The following is a 20,699-nucleotide window of genomic DNA, read 5'->3' on the forward strand; positions in this document are numbered from 1 at the left end:
ATTGCTTTCGAGTTGGGATCTCCTATAGAATGCTTGCCACTATCAAGGTTCCAGACAAATGCATACTTCATATGTGAATTTTTGTATTGATTGCCTTTCTTCCTCAACTCCTAGATTCTGAAAGATTATTCTTTGCTCGCTTCTCCTTATGATTCAAAACGTTGCACAGGCAAACCTAACTTGTTCACTATTTTGCCGTTGACCATGAGAACCCATGCACGGCCTTTGATAATAGGGTCTACAACTGCTTCCAAATTCTGCACACTAGTTTATGCAGAAGAGTGTACACCGCGACACCCAACTCTACCTCACTACCACCTCTCTCAAACCTTCCACTGTCTCTAAATTGTCAGACTGCTTGTCCAACATTTAGTTATTGGAATGAGCAGAAATTTCTTGCAACCAATTATTGGGAAGACATGTCTTCAATCCCCACCACAAACTCTGTTCCCTAAGCACCAACTCCATCCCTCTCCCTGGCAACCGTGAGGCTGTAACAGACTCTTCATAATGGTGGTGTCACATTTAACAGAGGTGAGCTTCCGACCACATATCAATGCCATCACTAATACTGTCTATTTCCACCTCCATTACATCACCCAACACTGTCCCTGCCTCAACCCATCTGTTGCTGAAACCCTCATCCATGCCATTACCACCTCCAGGCTTATTATTCTTGGTTGGCCTCCCATCTTCCACCCTCCATAAACTTAAGCTCACCCAAAACCCATTTCCAAACTCATACCAAGTCTCATTCGTTCATCACTTATGCTCACTGACCTGCATTGGCTCCTGGTTAAGCAATGCCTCGATTTTAAAATTCTCAACCTTTTCAAACCCTCCATGGCCTCACACCCTCCCTATCTCTAATCTCCTGCAGCCCGACAACACTCCAAGATATCTGTGCTTCTCCGATTCTGGCCTCTTGAACAGCCCCTATTCTAATCATTCCACCACTGGCGGCCATACATTCGACTGCCGAGGACCACAGCACTGGAATTCCCTCCCTAAACCTCTCTGCCTCGCAACCACTCTTTCTTCCTTTAAAATACCCTAGACTGACCTTTTGGTCTCCTACCCTAATATCTCATGTTGCTGGGTGTCGTATTTTGTTTGAAAATGCTCCTCTGAAGCACGTTGGGATGTTTTACTATGCTATGTTGTTGTTGAGTGTATTTAACAATAAGCCATAACTGTGGTATAGGTCTGCAAAGCAACACCTAGCCCTTTGCTTCTCTCTTTCTCCACAGAACCTTCAAGGTACTGGGATAGAGTGGGAAATGGGCCTGACTGCATTGCTCAACAGAGTGCTGGCATGGACTCGATGGGCCAAAAGGCTGTAATGACTCTGACTTGCATGCTCAAATCCTCCCCTTTACCCAGTAGTATGAAGATCCACAATTCAATCTTCACACTTTGCAGGCTCTGAAGCATGGTACATTGTGAAAATTCTGCAAGTATGATTTCAGTTTATGCTTACATGCTTTATAGGAGGAAAAGTGAAACAATGTGTTCAGTAGAGCTCATCTTGACCTGCTCAGTGCTCTAATTTTAGCCCAATTCAGTCTGTACAAATTCAACTCGAGCTGCATGAACTGTTGTAATTTTTTTTTAAAAACCACACAAACTTGCATTTAATATGAAAAATTCAGATTATTGCACCAATGGTTTCAGGATCTGCATGAGGAGTGTTGCACTAGTGTAAAATGTAAAACTTCAGTTTGAATGCTCAGGTTGTTAATTAAAACAAGTTTTATACCCCAACTTCTTGGGATGCCCAAGATAGTGGCGGTTTACCAGGAAATAAACAAATATGTTGTACTCGGTAGATTGTGGAGTCAACTCTGAGGAGGTAGACGTGTCATTAGGCTATTTTTGTTCAGCTCAAAGCACCAGTGGTGAAGCAGGCCATATGTCTGCCTTCATGTCTGCAGTTAGTGTACTGCAGAGGAATATCACTAGACAAAATAGTGTGATTTGATAAAGCATGTGCACATTCTGGCTCATCTGTACACAGTTCGGCTTAGACTTGTTTCTGCTTCCCACTCTTACTTTAATAAAAGCATTTCTTTTCGTAGCTATCTGCTTGTGCTACAGCATTAATCTTATCTACAGGAAGATACAATGCATACCAGATTCAGTGCTGGATACTAAAGTTTATACAATGAATGATTTAATTAAAAGTTAGGCTGCTTTAAACCTCAGTGTTTTTGGCATGTTGACTATTTCCATTGTTGTCAATAGAAAGTGAGGAGTTTTGCCCCATTTCCACTTTCCATCAAAAGCAGATAAGGAATATCCCATGAAAAAAATGAAAGCCCAGACACACTGCTCTAAATAAAACAAAAATAAATTTTTATTTTTCCACAAAAGAAATTAGAAAATAGTTCACATTGTAGATACATTGCATATATTTATAAATATTATAAACCATACAAAAATCAATTTAATTTCAGTTATATATAAATACAAATTAATTACTAGCATAAAAGGAAGCATTAGATTGATGAGTGACTGCAACAATTGACTACCCAAGGTCAAAATGAAGGTTATAGACTTTATACACATTAGCAAATAGGATTGAACAAAAACCATCCCATGGAGGGGCATCAATAATCGTCATGAGCAACTCGAGCACATGATGTGGATAGAGAGCTTATTTTGTTGCTGTAAGTATTAATTTCCATTCTATTAATATTTTCTAATTGCATTATTCAGTAGACAAACTGATTGAAAAGAGGGAATTATTAAGGTCAACCTTTTCTTCAGCAGTGTTCAAAAGTTTTGCCTTCAAGAAAATGGAATCACTGTTCAGATCAAATTTCGTTTTAGAAAACAGCTGATCTCAGGAGTTCCTGAGTATTCTGAACTAAGTGCAACAGCGAGCACTAGGTTCATTATGAATCACTGGTACTAGATGGCCAATGTTTTAAACAACCAGTCAAAAATCACATTTACTTCTTCCTAAAACCTTACAGTGCTGTTTGACCATATTTGTTTATGCATAAACCTGTTTTTGAATTGTTGATATCCTTTCAAACACAGTTAATATTTCACAAATAGCCTCTGAACTGTGGAGATATTTTTCATCACGAGACTGTAAGAGACACTTCTTAAAAATAAATTAAAAACAGGCTATAAAATAATTTATGGGCAGGCTGGCTAAAGGAGATAGGAGAAATATCTCCACTGATGAAGCTGATCACAACTCTTTTGACATATCTCACCATTAGCCATGACATATCTTCCGCAGAGCTGCACAAGACTGCGGAAGAAACAGCTCAAGATTAGAGAAGGGAAAACAAAACATGTCTCTTATTGACGTCATCAACCATAAAAAGGTTATAAATTATTGGAAATGTTTCTAGCGATTCAATGTTTCATTGGGCGATAAATTCCAAGGAAAGACACCTTCCTTCTATGCCCTATCAATTTCTCAGGAACTGCACTGTGGGAGGAGGGGAAAGAAGTGCTGCCCTTCTCGGCTTATAGTTTTACAACATGCACTGATCAGAGATATTTCTTCAAGGTGTAGAGATTCTCAGGTATGTGTATATCTGCACATCATACATCCTCATTACCCTCAATACCTCTCTACATGATAGCACAGACTTTTTGATGTACAGTCGCACCATATGTTTTATATATATATGCAAAGAACTAAACACAGCTAGAAGTGAAATATCTAACTTAACAGAATAAAATTACATTGATTTTTAAAAGAAATCATACAATGGAGGGCTGTAAATGCACTTTCAGAATCCACATGCCCTAAACTGCTAGATTACACTCATTTGCAACAGTTGAGCTGTTAAGTTGGTTAAGACAATACTTTTGGACTCAACTGAAGGCAGGGAAGTTTGATAGGATTTAGGATATATTCACAAGATATTCCAACACAATCTCAGCCAACCCCTCGAAGTAACACATTCCATGTGAAGACGGCCCAATATATCAAGAACCAAATTGGAACCGATTTTCATCATTTGAACAACCTAATCAGTAACGTGATTTGAAATTCAAATCAAACCTGCATCTCTGCTGAAAGCCACTATCATAGGTAAAAGGCGGGCCACAAATTGTCTCTGGGCCATCATGCAACTACCAGTGATGGAGCAACATTCTGCTAAATTAATTTGCAGTAGGAGTAATAACAAAATTCAAACAGGAAACCTTCAGAACATTATCTGAGAGGTGGCCCATGATCTGTGATCTGGTGGGAAATATGCTCATATTTTTGTGCATCTAACAGTCAAGGTGATAGGTGATAGCAACAGGCAATAGAATATTTTCCACTTTGCATGCAATAAAAGAATCTTGCCCTGCTTACTGATTTATCCAGTGAAGGACCCAGGTTGAATTTCATGTCTGTGCTGAGCTGTTTGTGCTACGTTTGCTGAGCTCTGCCAGGATGTGGTAAGGGTGCTACAACAGCTTTAGCACCTGGGATAGCTGAAGAGAAAAATCAACCAGATTTTTCCTGACCACAATCCAGAGACTATGGTTGGAAGCTCTCAGATGTGGATTCAGTGGGACTCGGACCACAATTCCCCCCTGTTGGGAACAGCCCACTGACATTTACTGTCGAAGATCACATGTGAATAATGGCTACCTGAGTGAGATACTGGAGAGCAACCATCAGTCTCGGAATTATACCACAGTAAGATGTTGATGCTTTCAAGAAAGGAGGTTAGAAAGTAAACTATTTAAAATTCCCAAGACAACTGAAATTCAAATAAATGGAAACTAAAGCTCCTGGCTTGAATAAAGGAACACTTCTACACTGGTCAACTTAATGCACTCCATCCCAGTTTTGCATTGTAGGCAAATATATTAAATGCATGTTCTAAACATTAAAGCAACTTCTTTTTCTGTGAAAACATTAAATTAAAAACATTAAAATAATGAAACAAGCATTGTAATAACCAAGAAAAGTTGCCAAAGACAGCATTTTACTTGATTCTACACAAATCTCATTACATGATTTCAAAAGATGAAAATCAGTTCCAATTTGGTTCTTGATATTTCGGGACATCTTCACATAATGCAGCCTATTTTACATCAATTTAACTAGGTTACAGCATTTCAGGAAATCTGGAGTTAAATATTGTTCCAACAGTAAGCAATTCCCCTGCTCGATGAATTCTTGTGATTTGTACAAAATTAAGCAATGTTCACACCTCATTCCTTCAAAACAGCTCCTTTCAACAGTTATAGCCTCTTGTTTACATATCTTGCATTTAAATGCAGCTAGGAAATTAAAATGCAGAGGGAAAGGATTACTATAGTTATTGACTTTTGAACGTCACTGCCAGTACACCAGCAAATTTGTAGCTATTTATTACTACAACTGTATCAATACTAACTGCAAATTATAAATGATGAGCTGCTCAGAGTAAAATAAAACCTTAACATTTTAAAGGCCAGTGAAGGAAAGCTAGAGCAATTTACTGGAAAAGTGAGTGATATCACACTCTATAAGATGCACCAACCATAAGACAGAAAGACATGATGCCATCTGCCAGTGTTTATACTTTTCAGATCACATTAATGGAACAGGCAAGTGGTTCAGCAGAAACAGACCACCAAAAGCGACAACATACATGGTTAAGCTGTAAATGTTATCACCAAAATGCAGACGAATACAAAAGGCACAGAGTAAAACTGATTAGTTTGCGGCAATGGAAAAGAACAAGACAGGTTAGCCCGGATCTTGCAGTAATAATGATGGTCATCAGTGTTCGCCATCATTACTCCTCAAAATTGATAACAACTTCTGGAGTCCGCCCACACGCAAAGCATGGAAATATAGAAACAGTGATTCTATGCTTCCCCACAGGGTGCAATATTCAGTCCCTTTGAAACCCTTAAAAACCTTTGAATAAGGGGCAGCATGTAGAAAAAAATGAAGTGTAACTGGGTTTTTAAACAGTATGTTAAGTACATAATTACTGAACAGCCTCACTGTCCCTGAAAAACTAATTTTATATTTGTTGATTGTCAAATTTCTCCGATTAAAAAAATCATTCTTAAAATAAAATATTTTTAAAAGTTTGATATTTCAATTTCTACCTTAATCCCATGCGTATGTCCCTTTAACATTATAAAACATTCCAGGGTGCTATAAAATAAAAATACGACACTGAGCCACACATATTAGGTCAGAAGACCAAAAGTTTGGTCAAAGAGGTAGGTTTTAAGAAGTGTCTTAAAGGACGAAACTGAGGTAGAGAGGTGAAGGGAGAGCATTCCAGAGTTTAGGTCTTAGGCAACTAAGGTGCAGCTACCAATGGTGCAGCAATTAAAATTGGGGATGCACAACAGGCCGGAATTATAGAAGCACAAATATCTCGGGAGGGTTGAGAGTCTGGAGGAGATTACAGAGATACGGAAGGGGCGAGGTCATGAAGGAATTTGAAAACAAGGATGAGAAATCAAGACTTTGCTTGACTGGGAGTCAACGTAGGTCACCCAGCACAGGGGTGACTAGTGAACAGGACTTGGTACAAGTTAAGACATAGGCAGCAGGGTTTTGGATGACCTCCGTCTAGGCGTGTGTTGGAATAGTCTATTCTAGAGTCAAGTCTAGATATAACAAAGGCATGAATGAGTGTTTCAGCAGATGAGCTGAGACTGGGCGAAGTTACGGCAGTGGACATAGGTGGTCTTAGTGATGGCGCGAATGAGAGGCCGGAAGCTCAGGGTCGAATGTGACACCAAGGTTGCGAACAGACTGGTTTAATCTCAGAACAGCTGCCAGGTGCCAGGGAAACGGATGGAATCGATAGCTAGGGAATGGAGTTTGGATCAGGGATTGAAAACAATGGCTTTAGCCTTCCCAATATTTAATTGGAGGAAATTTCTGTTCATTCACTACTAGATGTCAGTTAGGCAGTCTGATAATTTAGCAACAGTGGAGGAATCAAGAGAGGTGGCGATGAGGTAAAGCTGGGTGTGGGTGTCTTCAGCATACGTGTGAAAACTAACTCTGCTTTCGGATGATGTGGCCGAGAGGCAGCATGTGAATGAGAAATTGGACAGGAACAAGGATAGATCCTTGGAGGACATCAGAGGTAACTGTGTAGGAGCTAGAAGAGAATCCATTGCAAGTGATTCTCTGGCTACTCTATCCCAATTATTTATTTTGTACTCTATAAATTTAATTAAAAATTTGGTGCATTTTACGTCCAGGTTTGCTCACCACCACCTTCTCAACGGCAATTAAGGATGGGCAATAAATGCTGGCTTAGCCAGCGACGCCCATTTTCCATGAATGAATAAAAAAAATTACCCTGCTTGATGGCATTACTTGCTCGATGCCTGGAGATCCTCTTAACGTGGTGTCAGATTTAAACTGTCGTCAAGAAAGGGAAAATCCACACCACAACTGATCACTAGATCTTGTGGGCAGCTTTCTTAAAGGTCAGCAGAGATAGCTGTCATGTCGCTGCTGACTGTAAAATCCGGGCTGTTATATTTTTCTCTAAGAACATGCTGAAGGCTCCAAAATCATTTAAAAGAGACAGGAACAAAACCCCACCTCTCTTTCCTCTCATTCTCTTGCATGTTAAACACAAGTAAGTATGCATCATATCCATAAAGTTTTTGAAAAGTGAGGAAGGGAAACTGGACCTTCTCCACCTTCTTTGCCTCAACCCTATTTCCATATTGCAGGTCAAACTCATCATACATTTCTGGATTTATGCTAAAATATAACACTGAAAATTAAAGATAACAATCATACACTAGAATTCATTGACTGCCACAGGCAAAGATATTTAAAACAGTTATCAAAACCTCATCACACATACATTATTCAGCTAACTGATGAATATTTATTTTGCCTTCAGCAATTCTAACGCTGAAACCGAACATTTACACTACCATAAATGAAACCTTCCTTTACCTTGGAAGAGTCTATTAGTTTTTAAACTCATAATTGCTATATAAAAAAAATTGAAATTTAAACTCAAAACATGACGCCTTTTCAAGAAAAAAATTTAAAGGAATGTAGTTGAACACAGGGTTCTCAGCCGGGGGTCCGAGAGAAGGTTTCAAGAGGTCTGTCAAAAATAACAAGAGAATGTGTAGAAAAAAATAATTTTTGCATGTGTGTTTACCACATGCTGAAAGTGCACAAAATAACATGCTCTCAGGTTACGTAATACGCTTTTGCTTTATATAAGGTGCAAGAGCTATTTCAGCGGAAGCAAGATAAATTACAAAGAACAGGAAAATCGTTGTAGATACGCACAATAAATACCAGCTATGGATACATTTTTAATTCAATCAGATGCTTAAAAACAAGAAAATCCATAGAGCAATGATACAGAACTTCCCTCAAGTTCAACTGTAAGGGCTGATGAAAACTGAGAAGGTAGAGGTTTGAGGAGAAAACAAAGCTGTCATTACCCGTGCAAAATTAAGGAAATACAAAGACAGCTTTTATTTATTTGTACTGGAAGTGGAGATATACCTCAACCACAGTGTATAATGTGTGCACAAGAACTGTCCAATTAATCTTTGAAATCCTCTAAATTAGAGACATTTAATTACCAAGTATAAATTACATATGGGGCAAGCAACGTTCTTTTTTGAGGAAAATGCTAAGGAACTACTTGGTACTAAAGTAGTATTTTGAAATTCACAACTACTGCTGATAAAAAGCTTGTAGTCTCATCTTACTTAGTGGTGCAGAAAATTGCTCAAGTAAATAAAAATGCATGCAATTGCTGAGAAGTTGATAATGCCATGTGTCATTGAAATTATAAGGGAAATACTTTGAGACCAGAAGGCCAAGGAACTGGAAAAAATACCAATATCAAATGACACTGTCAAATGCTGGATTGATTTAATGTCAGCCGACATATTTCTGCAGTGCATTGATCAGCTGCGTGACAATGACTTTGCTGGATGAATCCACAGACATTTCTAAAATGTTCCATTTGCTCATCTATGTTTGGAATGTGTGAAATAAGGAAATAAAAGACGACTTGTTTTGCATAGAGCTCATGACAACAACAAAGTCAGACGATACTTTCAAATTGTTAGATGATTTCATTACTTCAGCAAAAGTCAGCTGGACAAACTGCATTGGAGATCTGCACTGATGGAGCTGCAGCAACGATCAGAAAACATTCTGGTGCTGAGCAAAAAATAAAACCCATTACACCTCGCGCTATTTGGATACATTGCTTTTTTATGCTGAGTAGTGTGGCTATGAAAGATATTAAATCAGATATTCAGAGTGTTCTCAACACAGCAGAAATGTGGTTTAATTTAATTGAATCCAGAGAAACAAACTCCAGGTACTTTGCTGCACTTTGGTGAGGAAGTAGGTGCTGAGCACACTTCCATGCACATGCATAAAAGGATGAGATGGCCATCTTGAATGCTTACCTGTATGTTTCATCTCAAGAGGTATGCACTTTCTTAGCTGATAAGAAACCTGAATTTGCTGACGTGTTGAAAATTGAAGTTTGGACAGCTAAACTGGAATACCTTGCAGACATATTCAGTGAAATGAATAAGCTGAATAAAACTATGCCAGGTAGAAACCTCATTTTTTGTCCCTTTCAAAGAATTGACACATTTAAAAGAAATATGTATATACACACACACTTCCCAGCACAGGTCACGGTTAACTGGTCTAGATCAAAAAAAATCTAGACTTATTCTCAACCCTTTCTAGCCCAGACAGGTTCATTAAAGCACCTCTCCAATCACTGCCTGAATCAGCAAAGCCAATGATTGAAACTGGTCTTCTGATCTGAATGGCTCAGTAGCACACTTTTTTGGGCATTCATGCACTGAACTATTAGAATGGCTGTCAGGTGTTAATATTTTCCTTTATTTTCCCCCTTCCTAGTTAAAAATCAATGGATGAGCTGTTCCCATGATTCTGCTGGTGCTGCTGTGAGGCTGGTTGGACAAGCAGACCAGGGGTGCTTTGTCTCCCTGTTGGAAAGTGGATGGCCTCTGTTCAGTATCTTTCCAAGAAAGAACAGAGATTGACAACTCAAGAGCATGGCAAATCACAAACATGATCTGTGGTGCAAACGGCAACTTGTTGCATCACTATAAAATCACCGCCCCCCCCCCCCCCCCATTTCCAGTGTTCATGCAGTTCTGTCATAGTTACAAATTCTGAAGCTGGGAATGCTAGCCCTCACCCTCATGGAACAGTTATCTTGTTACACACTCAGCACTTCAGTCATTAAATCAATATCTTTAGGTCCTTATTCATCAGAAACAAAGCAGCAAAAGTATTCAAACCGCTCAATAAATATGCAGAATGGATCATAGCTAGTACAGCATATTGATTATTGTCCATTTACAATTACTCATGTAACATGTCCTTTTATTTTGGGCAACAAAGGGTGCAAAGTTTCTAAGGTCCACCTGTGCCACTCTTGCAGTCAACCTGCTGCCTATTGTGTTTTGGAAAAATTGACATGTTAAATGCTATAAAAATCAGGAGGTGGGGGGGGGGGGGGGAAGGGGAGGGGGAGTGGAAATTACTCAGTAATGCCTCAACCTACCGTGTTATTGTCACAACACATACTTTGACAGATTTCAATGGAGTATATAAATCTGGTTGATTTAATTTTTGTCAAAATATAGCCCATTACATTTGAGATGTTACAATTGGCCTGAGGCTAAAGGAGGGTGTGAAAAATAAAAATCAGTTAGAATTTTTTTCCTCATTTCAGCTGGAAACTGCTTGTGCGTGGACGTTAGGTGGAAACAAGATTAGACAAATCTGGGATCCCTTCCATAGTTAAATGACTCACTGATGCTCAATACCTTTACACATAAAAGAAAAGCCACTTGGGTGAGGCACTGGAAGGCTGCAGCTATCTGTGGAACTGTAACCCAACAGGAGTTGGTGCTTTCAATAGAAGAGGAAGAGATGAGGGGGGAAAAAAGTGATGGGTGGGGTTGAAGGGGAAAAAATATGGTCAGCTATATTTGCTGCGCACTGAGTTTGCCAATTCTCATTTTTAACATTGCTCTCGTAAAAATAAACTTATCAAAATAATTGATCAGTGAACAATTCAAACTGAGACAATATGGATATTCCAAACGGAATTTTTAATTGTTCCACATGCACACAGCCAATATTCTATAATAGAAAAACAGTAGCTAAGAAAACAAGGATCAGAAAATATTTCTGGATTAATGATTTTGCCAATCAAGTTATTATTTTTGCACAGTTTTTAGAAATTGGGCTGAAAATTAGAAATAAATGGCGCATTAAATTCCAGTAGTAAATGAGATGGAGGTAGACTTCAATTTGATAGATTACATTGATATTCTACTCCGCTGACTGTGAAAATGTCTAACACAGGTGCCTGTGGCTAATTTGCAAATATCAAAATCTTGCCCAGAAAACGAAAAAAGAAATTAATCCTGAAATCTTGTTGCCTCCCAAGTCTGTGTCAATCTTTCCTGCATCTCCCTGTTTAAATTTCTCCAATCAGGTTTCACCCCCTGCCACAACACCAAAATAGGCCTAACCAAAGTCACAAATTTGATTTTATTAATCATGGATTATCCTTCCTCATTCTACTTGACTTCTATAAAGCCGTTGACACAATCAACCAATCTTCTTCCACTGCCTCACTGTTGTCCAGCTCAGTAGCACTGCCCTCACTAAATTCCACTCTTACTTGTCCAATCAGCCAAAACATCACCAAGCAACGGCTTCTCGTCCCAACCCCTTGCAAGGAATCCTCTCCAAGGATCTATCCTCATGTATATGCTGCCCCTGCTTGACATCATCTGCAAATATGAAGGGGTACAAGGGGTGGGTGGGGGGGGGGGGGAAGAGAGGGTGAGGTTTCACACGTATGCTGATAAAACCAGTTCTGCCTCTCAACCACCTCTCTCAACCCCTCCATTGACTTTGCATTGTCAGATTTATTGTCCAACATCCAGTTTTGGATGAACCACAATTTCTTCCAGTTAAACACTGAATAGACCAAAGCAATTGTTTTCGGCCCTTGCCAACAATTTCATCCCCCTCCACGGCCAACATCTCATGTTGAACCAGACTGTTTGCAACCTTGACTTAATATACAATCCGAACTGAATTTCTGACCCCATATTCTGTCCATCACAAAGACATCACATTATAGAAAACCTGTAAATTTATACATTAAAATGATACAAAAATGAGACAGCATATTGAAAAAAAACTTCCACTCCTGTAACAATGTCTGCCTCTGTCCCTACTTCAGCTCAACTGCTGCTAAAACATCAATCCACATCCGTGTCATTTCCAGACTCAACTATTCCAACACGCTCCCTTATTCACTTCCCGTCCTCCACAGTCCGGAATCTTCAGTATCTAGTTGTTGAGCGGAACTTGGTGCAAGATGGGATAAAATTACCCTGTCCTTACTGTCCTACATTGTCTCCCGATCCCCCAACATCTCCAACGTAAAATTCTCATCCTCATTTCCAAATCTTTCCATAGCCTATTCCATCCTTATCTCTAACTTCCTTCAGTCCTAACACCCTTTCTCCCACACAGCCAAGCTCTGTGGTTCCCATGATTCTGACTTCATGTGCATCACTCCCTCCTGGCGAGCCACTATCCTTCAGCTGCCTCCACCTTCCTTTCCTCATTTAGTACACTGTTTAAGACCATTCTCTTTGACACGCTTTTGGTCACACCTCCTAATAACTCCTCCATTTCTTTTCTGACTGCGTTGCATAAAATGCCTTGGGATATTTTGTATGTTAAAGGTGCTATATAAATGCAAGTTGTTGTTGCTATTACAACTAAGTGGATAGAAGTTGTCTGTAGCAGTTAACTTCAGGATATCACACTCTTCAATGACCTTGGGGTAGTAAACACTGTGGAAACAAAAATCAGTCACGATCCACCAGGAATGTGCTGGAAAATTACAGCGTAACCATGGATTAAGGACAGTGTTCTGCTGTTTTCTCAAGGAAATTTACGTGTAACTGATTTATCTCCAGTTTTATGCTGAAACATTACTACGCATAAATTTCCTCAATTATTTGAGTTGCTTCACAGATAGGTCTGCTAAACTCTCTGTTGCTCTTTTACATAAATCCGTCCCATGCTATGCAAAACAGCCTACATGGGTTTCCTATGCAAATAATATGGTAGCCCAAATTTTAGGCACAGCACAGCCCAAGATTATCTGATCTTGGCATAACGGAGATCTCTGGAGATTGACAATGACTTTCTTTGAAAATTTTCTGAGACCTGCACTTAACTAAAGTGCAGTCAGTCTCAGTGCACCTGAAATGTAAAAAGCCCCGCCACACCTTCTACTCATTCAGAAGGACTAAGCAGGTGGAATGACCTTCCCAGTGGGCATATACCTATTTTGGATAATAATAGAAGAGCAGCAGCAGATACAAGAAGCTTCAAGAGTGATGCACCATGCCAGAAGACAACATACAACCACTATTAATCCTATAGGTGGTGGCACTTTTGCACTTGTTTTATGCCAGTTTTTATATTCTGCCATATGAGCTCTGCAGGAAATGTTGGCATAAAATCCAGTTGGCAAGATCTGTGCAGAAACTGGAAGACTTTTCGGCACAACTTCTGCCGAAGTGCGATCCAGCAAATTCTGAGACAATGGGTGAATATTATTTGCACATCATTTAAGCCAGCCAGCCAGCAGCAGTTTAAATCACCTATGAGTCTAACTAAACACCACCAGTTCACATATATAAAAGCATTACAAAAAAAGATCACATGTGCAATTATGTTAACCAAATTAAAAAATATTCTGAAAGACAATTTTTCAGGCCTGTATCTTTTCTCAGATGTGGCTTTATAGCATCAGTGCCCTCAAAATCTCAGTTCTGCTCCTTCAGATAGCTAATTTAGAAGCCCTTCTCTGTGTATAAATTGTATATCAAGTATTTTCCAGTATCCTTCTATCCCTGCAGCTTAATTTTACCTATATCAAGGCTTTTTTTTTCCTGAAATGCATCATGCTCATCCCTCCTTCAATTTTGCACCACTTTGCAATCTGAACTTTGGAAAACATTTGGCTCTCTTTACTAGTTCAGTTCTTTTTGTGATAAAATTTCATTTCTTTGTACAGTGAGTGCCAAGAGGAGAACTCTGTACATAGGAGAGGATTGCATTGTGTAGGAAGCTAGCTCGTTGTGCTTCATCCTCTTTCATTCGCACAATCTCGTTGTCTTTCAGTCGGATTTTTTCCAATAAGGAGCTAATTTCGCCCTCTTTATCCAATATGGCATCTCGGTGGTTACTCGACTGTACTGTAATAAAACAGCAGAATTTTATTTTTAACAAAGTAATGCGCTTGGGTCTCATTGAGCAAAACAGTATGTAGGGGTCAGCTGAAGCAAGTGATTATTGCTTACTGAAATTTCAGTTCCAGATCAGGCTTTTCTCTGTTTCGGTACTGATAAAATGTTGACAATTTTGCATTTCTATTCTTAGGACTGAATGATAATGAAAAGATAATACATAGATGAACTGATTGCCAGCCAGCTGTACCATTTCTATTATTTTCATAGTGTTTAGACAACGGATGTTGATGATTTCATTATTATGTTAAAATTAACTCAATACATTCAAATAACTGAAAAATGCTTGCTTTACACACTAGTGGTTTTGTCAGGCAAGTATTGCCATATTGTACTTGGGTGTTTAACAGAGAGAGCTGAAAAGAAAATATTATTGACAAGTTTCACAATTAATAAAGCATGTATTGCCTGCTCGCATACCTTTCATTTGCCTCTCTAAGGCTGATATCTTCTCTTTGAGCCCTTCCTGTGCTATTCGCTCCGCTTGCAGATGGCCAATTTGTTCCTGGAGTTCCACCCGTACATTATTCACCTCTGCAACCTTCTCTTGGTCCTTACCAGACAACTCCTGAGCATGAGGATTTCAGTGTTAGAATTGAGAACACTTAGACTGCATTTCATAGAAATGAAAAGAAAATAGATGGAGCTCTATTGAAGTGAATATGAAGTATGCACAACCTGTTCTTCAGGCATAGTTAGGGCTAGAAAATTCACTTAAGACCATACCGACTTAACAGTGGAATGGACAGGAAAGGATGCAACAGACTGTGAAGTTGTTTTTCTTGGATTGAGGAGCTTGAGATGGGCTGAATGGCTGTCCTGATCTGCATTATCTTGTGACATTGTGTCAAAATGTGTAGGCCCTTAGTTATTTTATGAACATTTGAAAAGAAAGTTGTGAGAAGATGATCTTTCCCAATCACTAACAATGCCAACTTCTCAGGAAGACATCAATTCACAGAAAAGAAAACCTGTGAGGAAATGTTCTTCCCCCAAACATGATCAAGAAAACACTAGGTCACATCACTAGGTGTGCATAATTGCACGATCCACCCCACCTAGATATGCCCTTAAGAAAGTCAGGCTTGGCAGTTCTTTCCATCCATCAGGTCAATCGCAAATGTCACAGACTTCTTACCGTAGGTTATCTTTCACATTACTGAATCATTCCTTCTGTCAAAGCATTTTGCTTTACACAATTAAAATTTAGACCGTCTTGTGGTTCACTGCTTCTCAGCATAGGCTAGTCCACCTATTCACCAACCCCTACATGAACCAAATTTTAACACACGTGAGCCTTTTCTCATCAAAGCTTGAATCTGTGCCCTCTTCCAGAAATTGTTGTATTGAAAATTGTTCTTGAATCCTTTAGGATCTTAAATAGATCACGATCATCTCCAAACCAGCCTAATTGCTCAGATAAACATCTCCAATATCTGCGGTTTTTCATCAAAGCACAGGTGCAAAATCCCATTCCTTAAATGAATTGGTCTTCTCTGTACTTCACTGAAGGACAGAATGTCTCACACCAGTTTTCCACTTTCATCATTACACGGAAAGTTTAAGTGATTTTTGCAATACACACCCCACTCTTGATCTCTCCTGGATAGCAGACTATTCCCATTTAATTTTATTTCATATTCTAGTTTCATGACTTCTCATTGCTTTCGTGGCATTAAAGACATTTCCTACTTTTTAGCCCAATATTCTAATCAGATCTGTACTTGATTCACTTGTTTCCTACTAATGCATCCTCCCAATTTATTAGTAAATCTGGAGAGCTCTTAACAGGCTATCCTCAAATTAGAAGTTTAGTGTCAGCTTGGTTCAATTTATTGTATACCTGCTTGGAGTCAGAAGGTTATGGGTTTAATTCCCAATGCCAATGAGCACATGATCTAGGCTGACACCTCTAAACAGTACTAAAGGAATGCTGCACTGCTGGAGGCACTTTCAGCTGAGATATTAAATCTGGGCCCGATATGCCTGCTCAGATGGTACTATTCGATTAAGAGCACCGAGCTCTCCCACTGTCCTGACCACTATTCATCCCTCAACCAGCATGACCAAAAACTGGTTGCACTGGCTCCTTATATAACATATACAAGTACTTCAAAAGCATAAACCACTGGTTTATAAAGCAGTTTTTTTTTACTTTATTCATTTCATGGGATGTGGGCATCACTGGCCACGCCAGCATTTATTGCCCATCCCTAATTGCCCATGAGAACATGATGGTGAGCCTTCTTGAACTGCTGCAGTTCATGTGGAGTAGGTACACCCATAGTGCTATTAGGAAGGGAGTTCCAGGATTTTGAGCTAGCGACAGTGAAGGAATGGCAATATAGTTCCAAGTCAAGATGGTGTGTGGCTTGGAGGGATCTTGCAGGTGGTGGAGTTCCAACGCATCTGCTGCCCTTGTCGTTCTAGGTGGTAGAGGTCACAGGTTTGGAAGGTGCTCTATGGAGAAGCCTTGGTACGTTGCTAAAGTGCAACTTGTAGATGGTACACACTGCTGCCACTGTGCGTCGGTGGTGAAGGGAGTGAATGTTTGTGAACAGGGTGCCAATCAAGCGGGCTGCTTTGTCCTGGATGTTGTCGAGCTTCTTGAGTGTTGTTGGAGCAGCACCCATCCAGGCAAGTGGAGAGTATTCCATCACACTCCTGACTTGTGCCTTGTAGATGGTGGACAGGCTTTGGGGAGTCAGGTGGCGAGTTACTCGCTGCAGGATTCCTAGCCTCCGACCTGCTCTTGGAGCCATGGTATTTATATGGCTACTCCAGTTCAGTTTCTGGTCAATGGTAACCCCCAGGATGTTGATAGTGGGGGATTCAGCGATCATAATGCCATTGAATGTCAAGGGGAGATGGTTAGATTCTCTTTTGTTGGAGATGGTCATTGCCTGGCGCTTGTGTGGCGCGAATGTTACTTGCCACTTATCAGCCCAAGCCTGGATATTGTCCAGGTCTTGCTGCATTTCTAAATGGCCTGCTTCAGTATGAGGAGTCGCGAATGGTGCTGAACAATGTGCAATCATCAGCGAACATCCCCACTTCTGACCTTATGATTGAAGGAAGGTCATTGATGAAGCAGCTGAAGATGGTTGAGCCTAAGACACTACCCTGAGGAACTCCTGCTGTGATGTCCTGGAGCTGAGATGACTGACCTCCAACCACCACAACCATCTTCCTTTGTGCTAGGTACGATTCCAACCAGTGGAGAGTTTTTCCCCTGATTCCCATTGGCTCCAGTGTTGTTAGGGCTCCTTGATGCCATACTCGGTCAAATGTTGCCTTGATGTCAAGGGCAGTCACTCTCACCTCACCTCGAGCTCAGCTCTTTTGTCCATTTTGAACAAAGGCTGTAATGAGGTCAGGAGCTGAGTGGCCCTGTCAGAACCCAAACTGAGCGTCACTGAGCAAGTTATTGCTAAGCAAGTGCCACCTGATAGCACTGTCAATGACACCTTCCATCGCTTTATTGATGTTTGAGAGTAGACTGATGGGGCAGTAATTAGCCGCGTTGGATTTGTCCTGCATTTGGGTACAGGACATACCTGGGCAATTTTCCACATTGCCGGATAGATGCCAGTGTTGTAGCTGTACTGGAACAGCTTGGCTAGGGGTGCGGCAAGTTCTGGAGCGTAGGTCTTCAGTAATATTGTCAGGGCTCGAAGCTTTTGCAGTATCCAGTGCCTTCAGTCGTTTCTTGAGATCATGTGGAGTGAATCGAATTGCCTGAAGACTGGCATCTGTGATGCTGGGGACTTCAGGAGGAAGCAGAGATGGATCATCCACTCAGCACTTCTGGCTGAAGATTGTTGCAAATGCTTCAGCCTTATCTTTTGCACTAATGTGCTGGGCTCTCCCACCATTGAGGATGGGGATATTTGTGGAGCCACCTCCTCCTGTTAGTTGTTTAATTGTCCACCACCAGTCACAACTGGATGTGGCAGGACTGCAGAGCTTAGATCTGATCTGTTGATTGTGGGATCGCTTAGCGCTGTCTATCGCATGTTGCTTATGCTGTTGCCATGCAAGTAGTCCTGTGTTGTAGCTTCAGCAGGTTTAAATCTCATTTTGAGGTATGCTTGGTGCTGCTCCTGGCATGCCCTCCTACACTCTTCATCGAACCAGGGTTGATCCCCTGGCTCGATGGTTATGGTAGAGTGGGGGATATGCTGGGCCATGAAGTTACAGACTGCAGTTGAGTACAATTCTGCTGCTGTTGATGGTCCACAGTGCCTCATGGAAGCCCAGTTTTGAGTTGCAAAATCTGTTCGAAGTCTATCCCATTTAGCACGGTGGTACCCTCAATGTGAAGACAGGACAGTGTCTCCACAAGGACTGTGCAGTGGTCACTTCTACCAATACTGTCATGGACAGATGCATCTGCGGCAGGCAGTTTGGTGAGGATGAGGTCAAGTATGTTTTTTCCTGTTGTTGGTTCCCTCACCACCTGCTGCAGACCCAGTCTAGCAGCTATGTCCTTTAGGACTTGGCCAGCTCGGTCAGTAGTGGTGCTACCAAGCCACTCTTGGTGATGGACATTGAAGTCCCCCACCCAGGAGTACATTCTGTGCCCTTGCCACCCTCAGTGCTTCCTCCAAGTGATGTTCAACATGGAGGAGTACTGATTCATCAGCTGAGGGGGGCGGTAGGTGGTAATCAGCAGGAGGCTTCCTTGCCCATGTTTGACTTGATGCCATGAGACTTCATGGGGCCTGGAGTCGATGTTGAGGACTCCCAGGGCAACTCCCTCCTGACTATATACCACTGTGCTGCCACCTCTGCTGGGTCTGTGCTGCCAGTGGGACAGGACAGACCTAGAGATGGTGGTGGTCGTTTCAGGGGCATTGTCTGTCAGGTATGATTCGGTGAGCATGACTGCCAGGTTGTTGCTTGACTAATCTGTGGGACAGTTCTCCCAACTTTGGCACAAGGAGGACTTTGCAGGGTCGACAGGGCTGGGTTTGCCATTGTCGTTTCCGGTGTCTAGGTCGATACCGGGTGGTCCATCCAGTTTCATTCCTCATCAACGTTTTAGCGGTTAGGTGCAACTGAGTGGCTTGCTAGGCCATTTCAGGGGACATTTTAAGAGTCAACCACATTGCTGTGGGTCTGGAGTCACCTGTAGGCCAGACTAGATGAGGACTGAGATTTCCTTCCCTAAAGGACATTAGTGAGCCAGATGGATTTCTGCGACAATCGGCAATGGTTTCATGGCCATTAGGCTAGCTTTTTAATTCCAGATTTTTTTAAAACTTGAATTCAAATTCCACCTTCTGCCATGGTGGGAATACGTGAGTCTCTGGGTAACTTGTCCAGTGCCAATACCACAACGCCCCACCTCCCCTCCATATTGCCTAGGGCTGTGATAACTTGCTTTTTATATGTAAATTATTTTCATAGAAAATAATGGACCCAAAATTGTTCCCCAATATACTCGCTTTTTACCATTCTTTATCTGTCCTCTGACTCAGTTATCCACTTCAAATGCCTCCCCTATTCAATGCATTTATATCTTGTAATCTACACATAGCACTGTGTCAAAGGTTTTATGAAGAGCTGCCTGGTGTTGTAATGGTGCAGTCTTTGCTTGTCATTTGCAGTCCCCACAGACCGCTCGAAATACTGCATAACTTTCACCAGTGGTAGAAAATAGTTATTGGAGCAGTTCAATTTACATTTAATCCCTGCATACTCTACAGTTTTTGAACACAATAATAAAAAAACAGGGGCAAGAATAGACTTTATGACCTAGGGAAGTTCATGCTTCAAATATCGTAATTCTTTTAACAGGGTATTTAATTGCATTTTGAATAACTCCAATATTTTTTCCTCTGATACCGAATTTGGTATATGATTTCAAACATCATTCAAGTAAAGTTTGTTTTGGTTGCTACCTATTTACTTTTCATTAATTTTCATTTTACTAAGTTCCATGCTTGTTTTGAAGTAATAAACTAAGTTTACTTTTTCTATATAATTTAATATAATTCAACCAAATTTCCCCTTAATTGTTTCTTCTCACATAGAAACATAGGAACAAAAGACATAGGAGCAGGAGTAGGTCATTCGGCCCTTTGAGCCTGCTCCACCATTTGATAAGATCATGGCTAATCTGGTTGCGGTCGCAACTCCACTTTCCTGTTTGCCCCCCATAACCCTCGACTCCCTTGTCTATCAAAAATCCATCAAACTCAGCCTGGAATAAATTCAATGACACAGCCTCCACTGCTTTCTGGGGAAGAGAATTCCACAGACTAATGACCCTCAGAAAAAATTTCTCAACTCAGTTTTAAATGGGACACCTCTTATTCTTAAACTGTGTCCCCTAGCTCTCGGGCTGGAATTTATACTTCCAC

The 20,699-nt window shown here is 40.7% G+C and overlaps 1 protein-coding gene across 1 annotated transcript in view; it reads right to left on the bottom strand.

Annotated features, from left to right (window-relative positions):
• Window positions 1-2,332: 2,332 nt before the first annotated feature.
• lrrc45 (leucine rich repeat containing 45) overlaps window positions 2,333-20,699 on the bottom strand; it is an 80,175-nt gene continuing 61,808 nt past the window's right edge. The window contains exons 17-18 of the mRNA XM_068058176.1: window positions 14,752-14,899; window positions 2,333-14,280 (exon numbers count right to left, since the gene is read on the bottom strand). Coding sequence (XP_067914277.1) covers window positions 14,084-14,280; window positions 14,752-14,899 — 345 coding nt within the window. The 3' untranslated portion in view covers window positions 2,333-14,083. The remainder of the gene's footprint in view (window positions 14,281-14,751; window positions 14,900-20,699) is intronic.

Source organism: Heterodontus francisci, chromosome 26, assembly GCF_036365525.1.
Source record: "Heterodontus francisci isolate sHetFra1 chromosome 26, sHetFra1.hap1, whole genome shotgun sequence".
NCBI lineage: Eukaryota > Metazoa > Chordata > Chondrichthyes > Heterodontiformes > Heterodontidae > Heterodontus > Heterodontus francisci.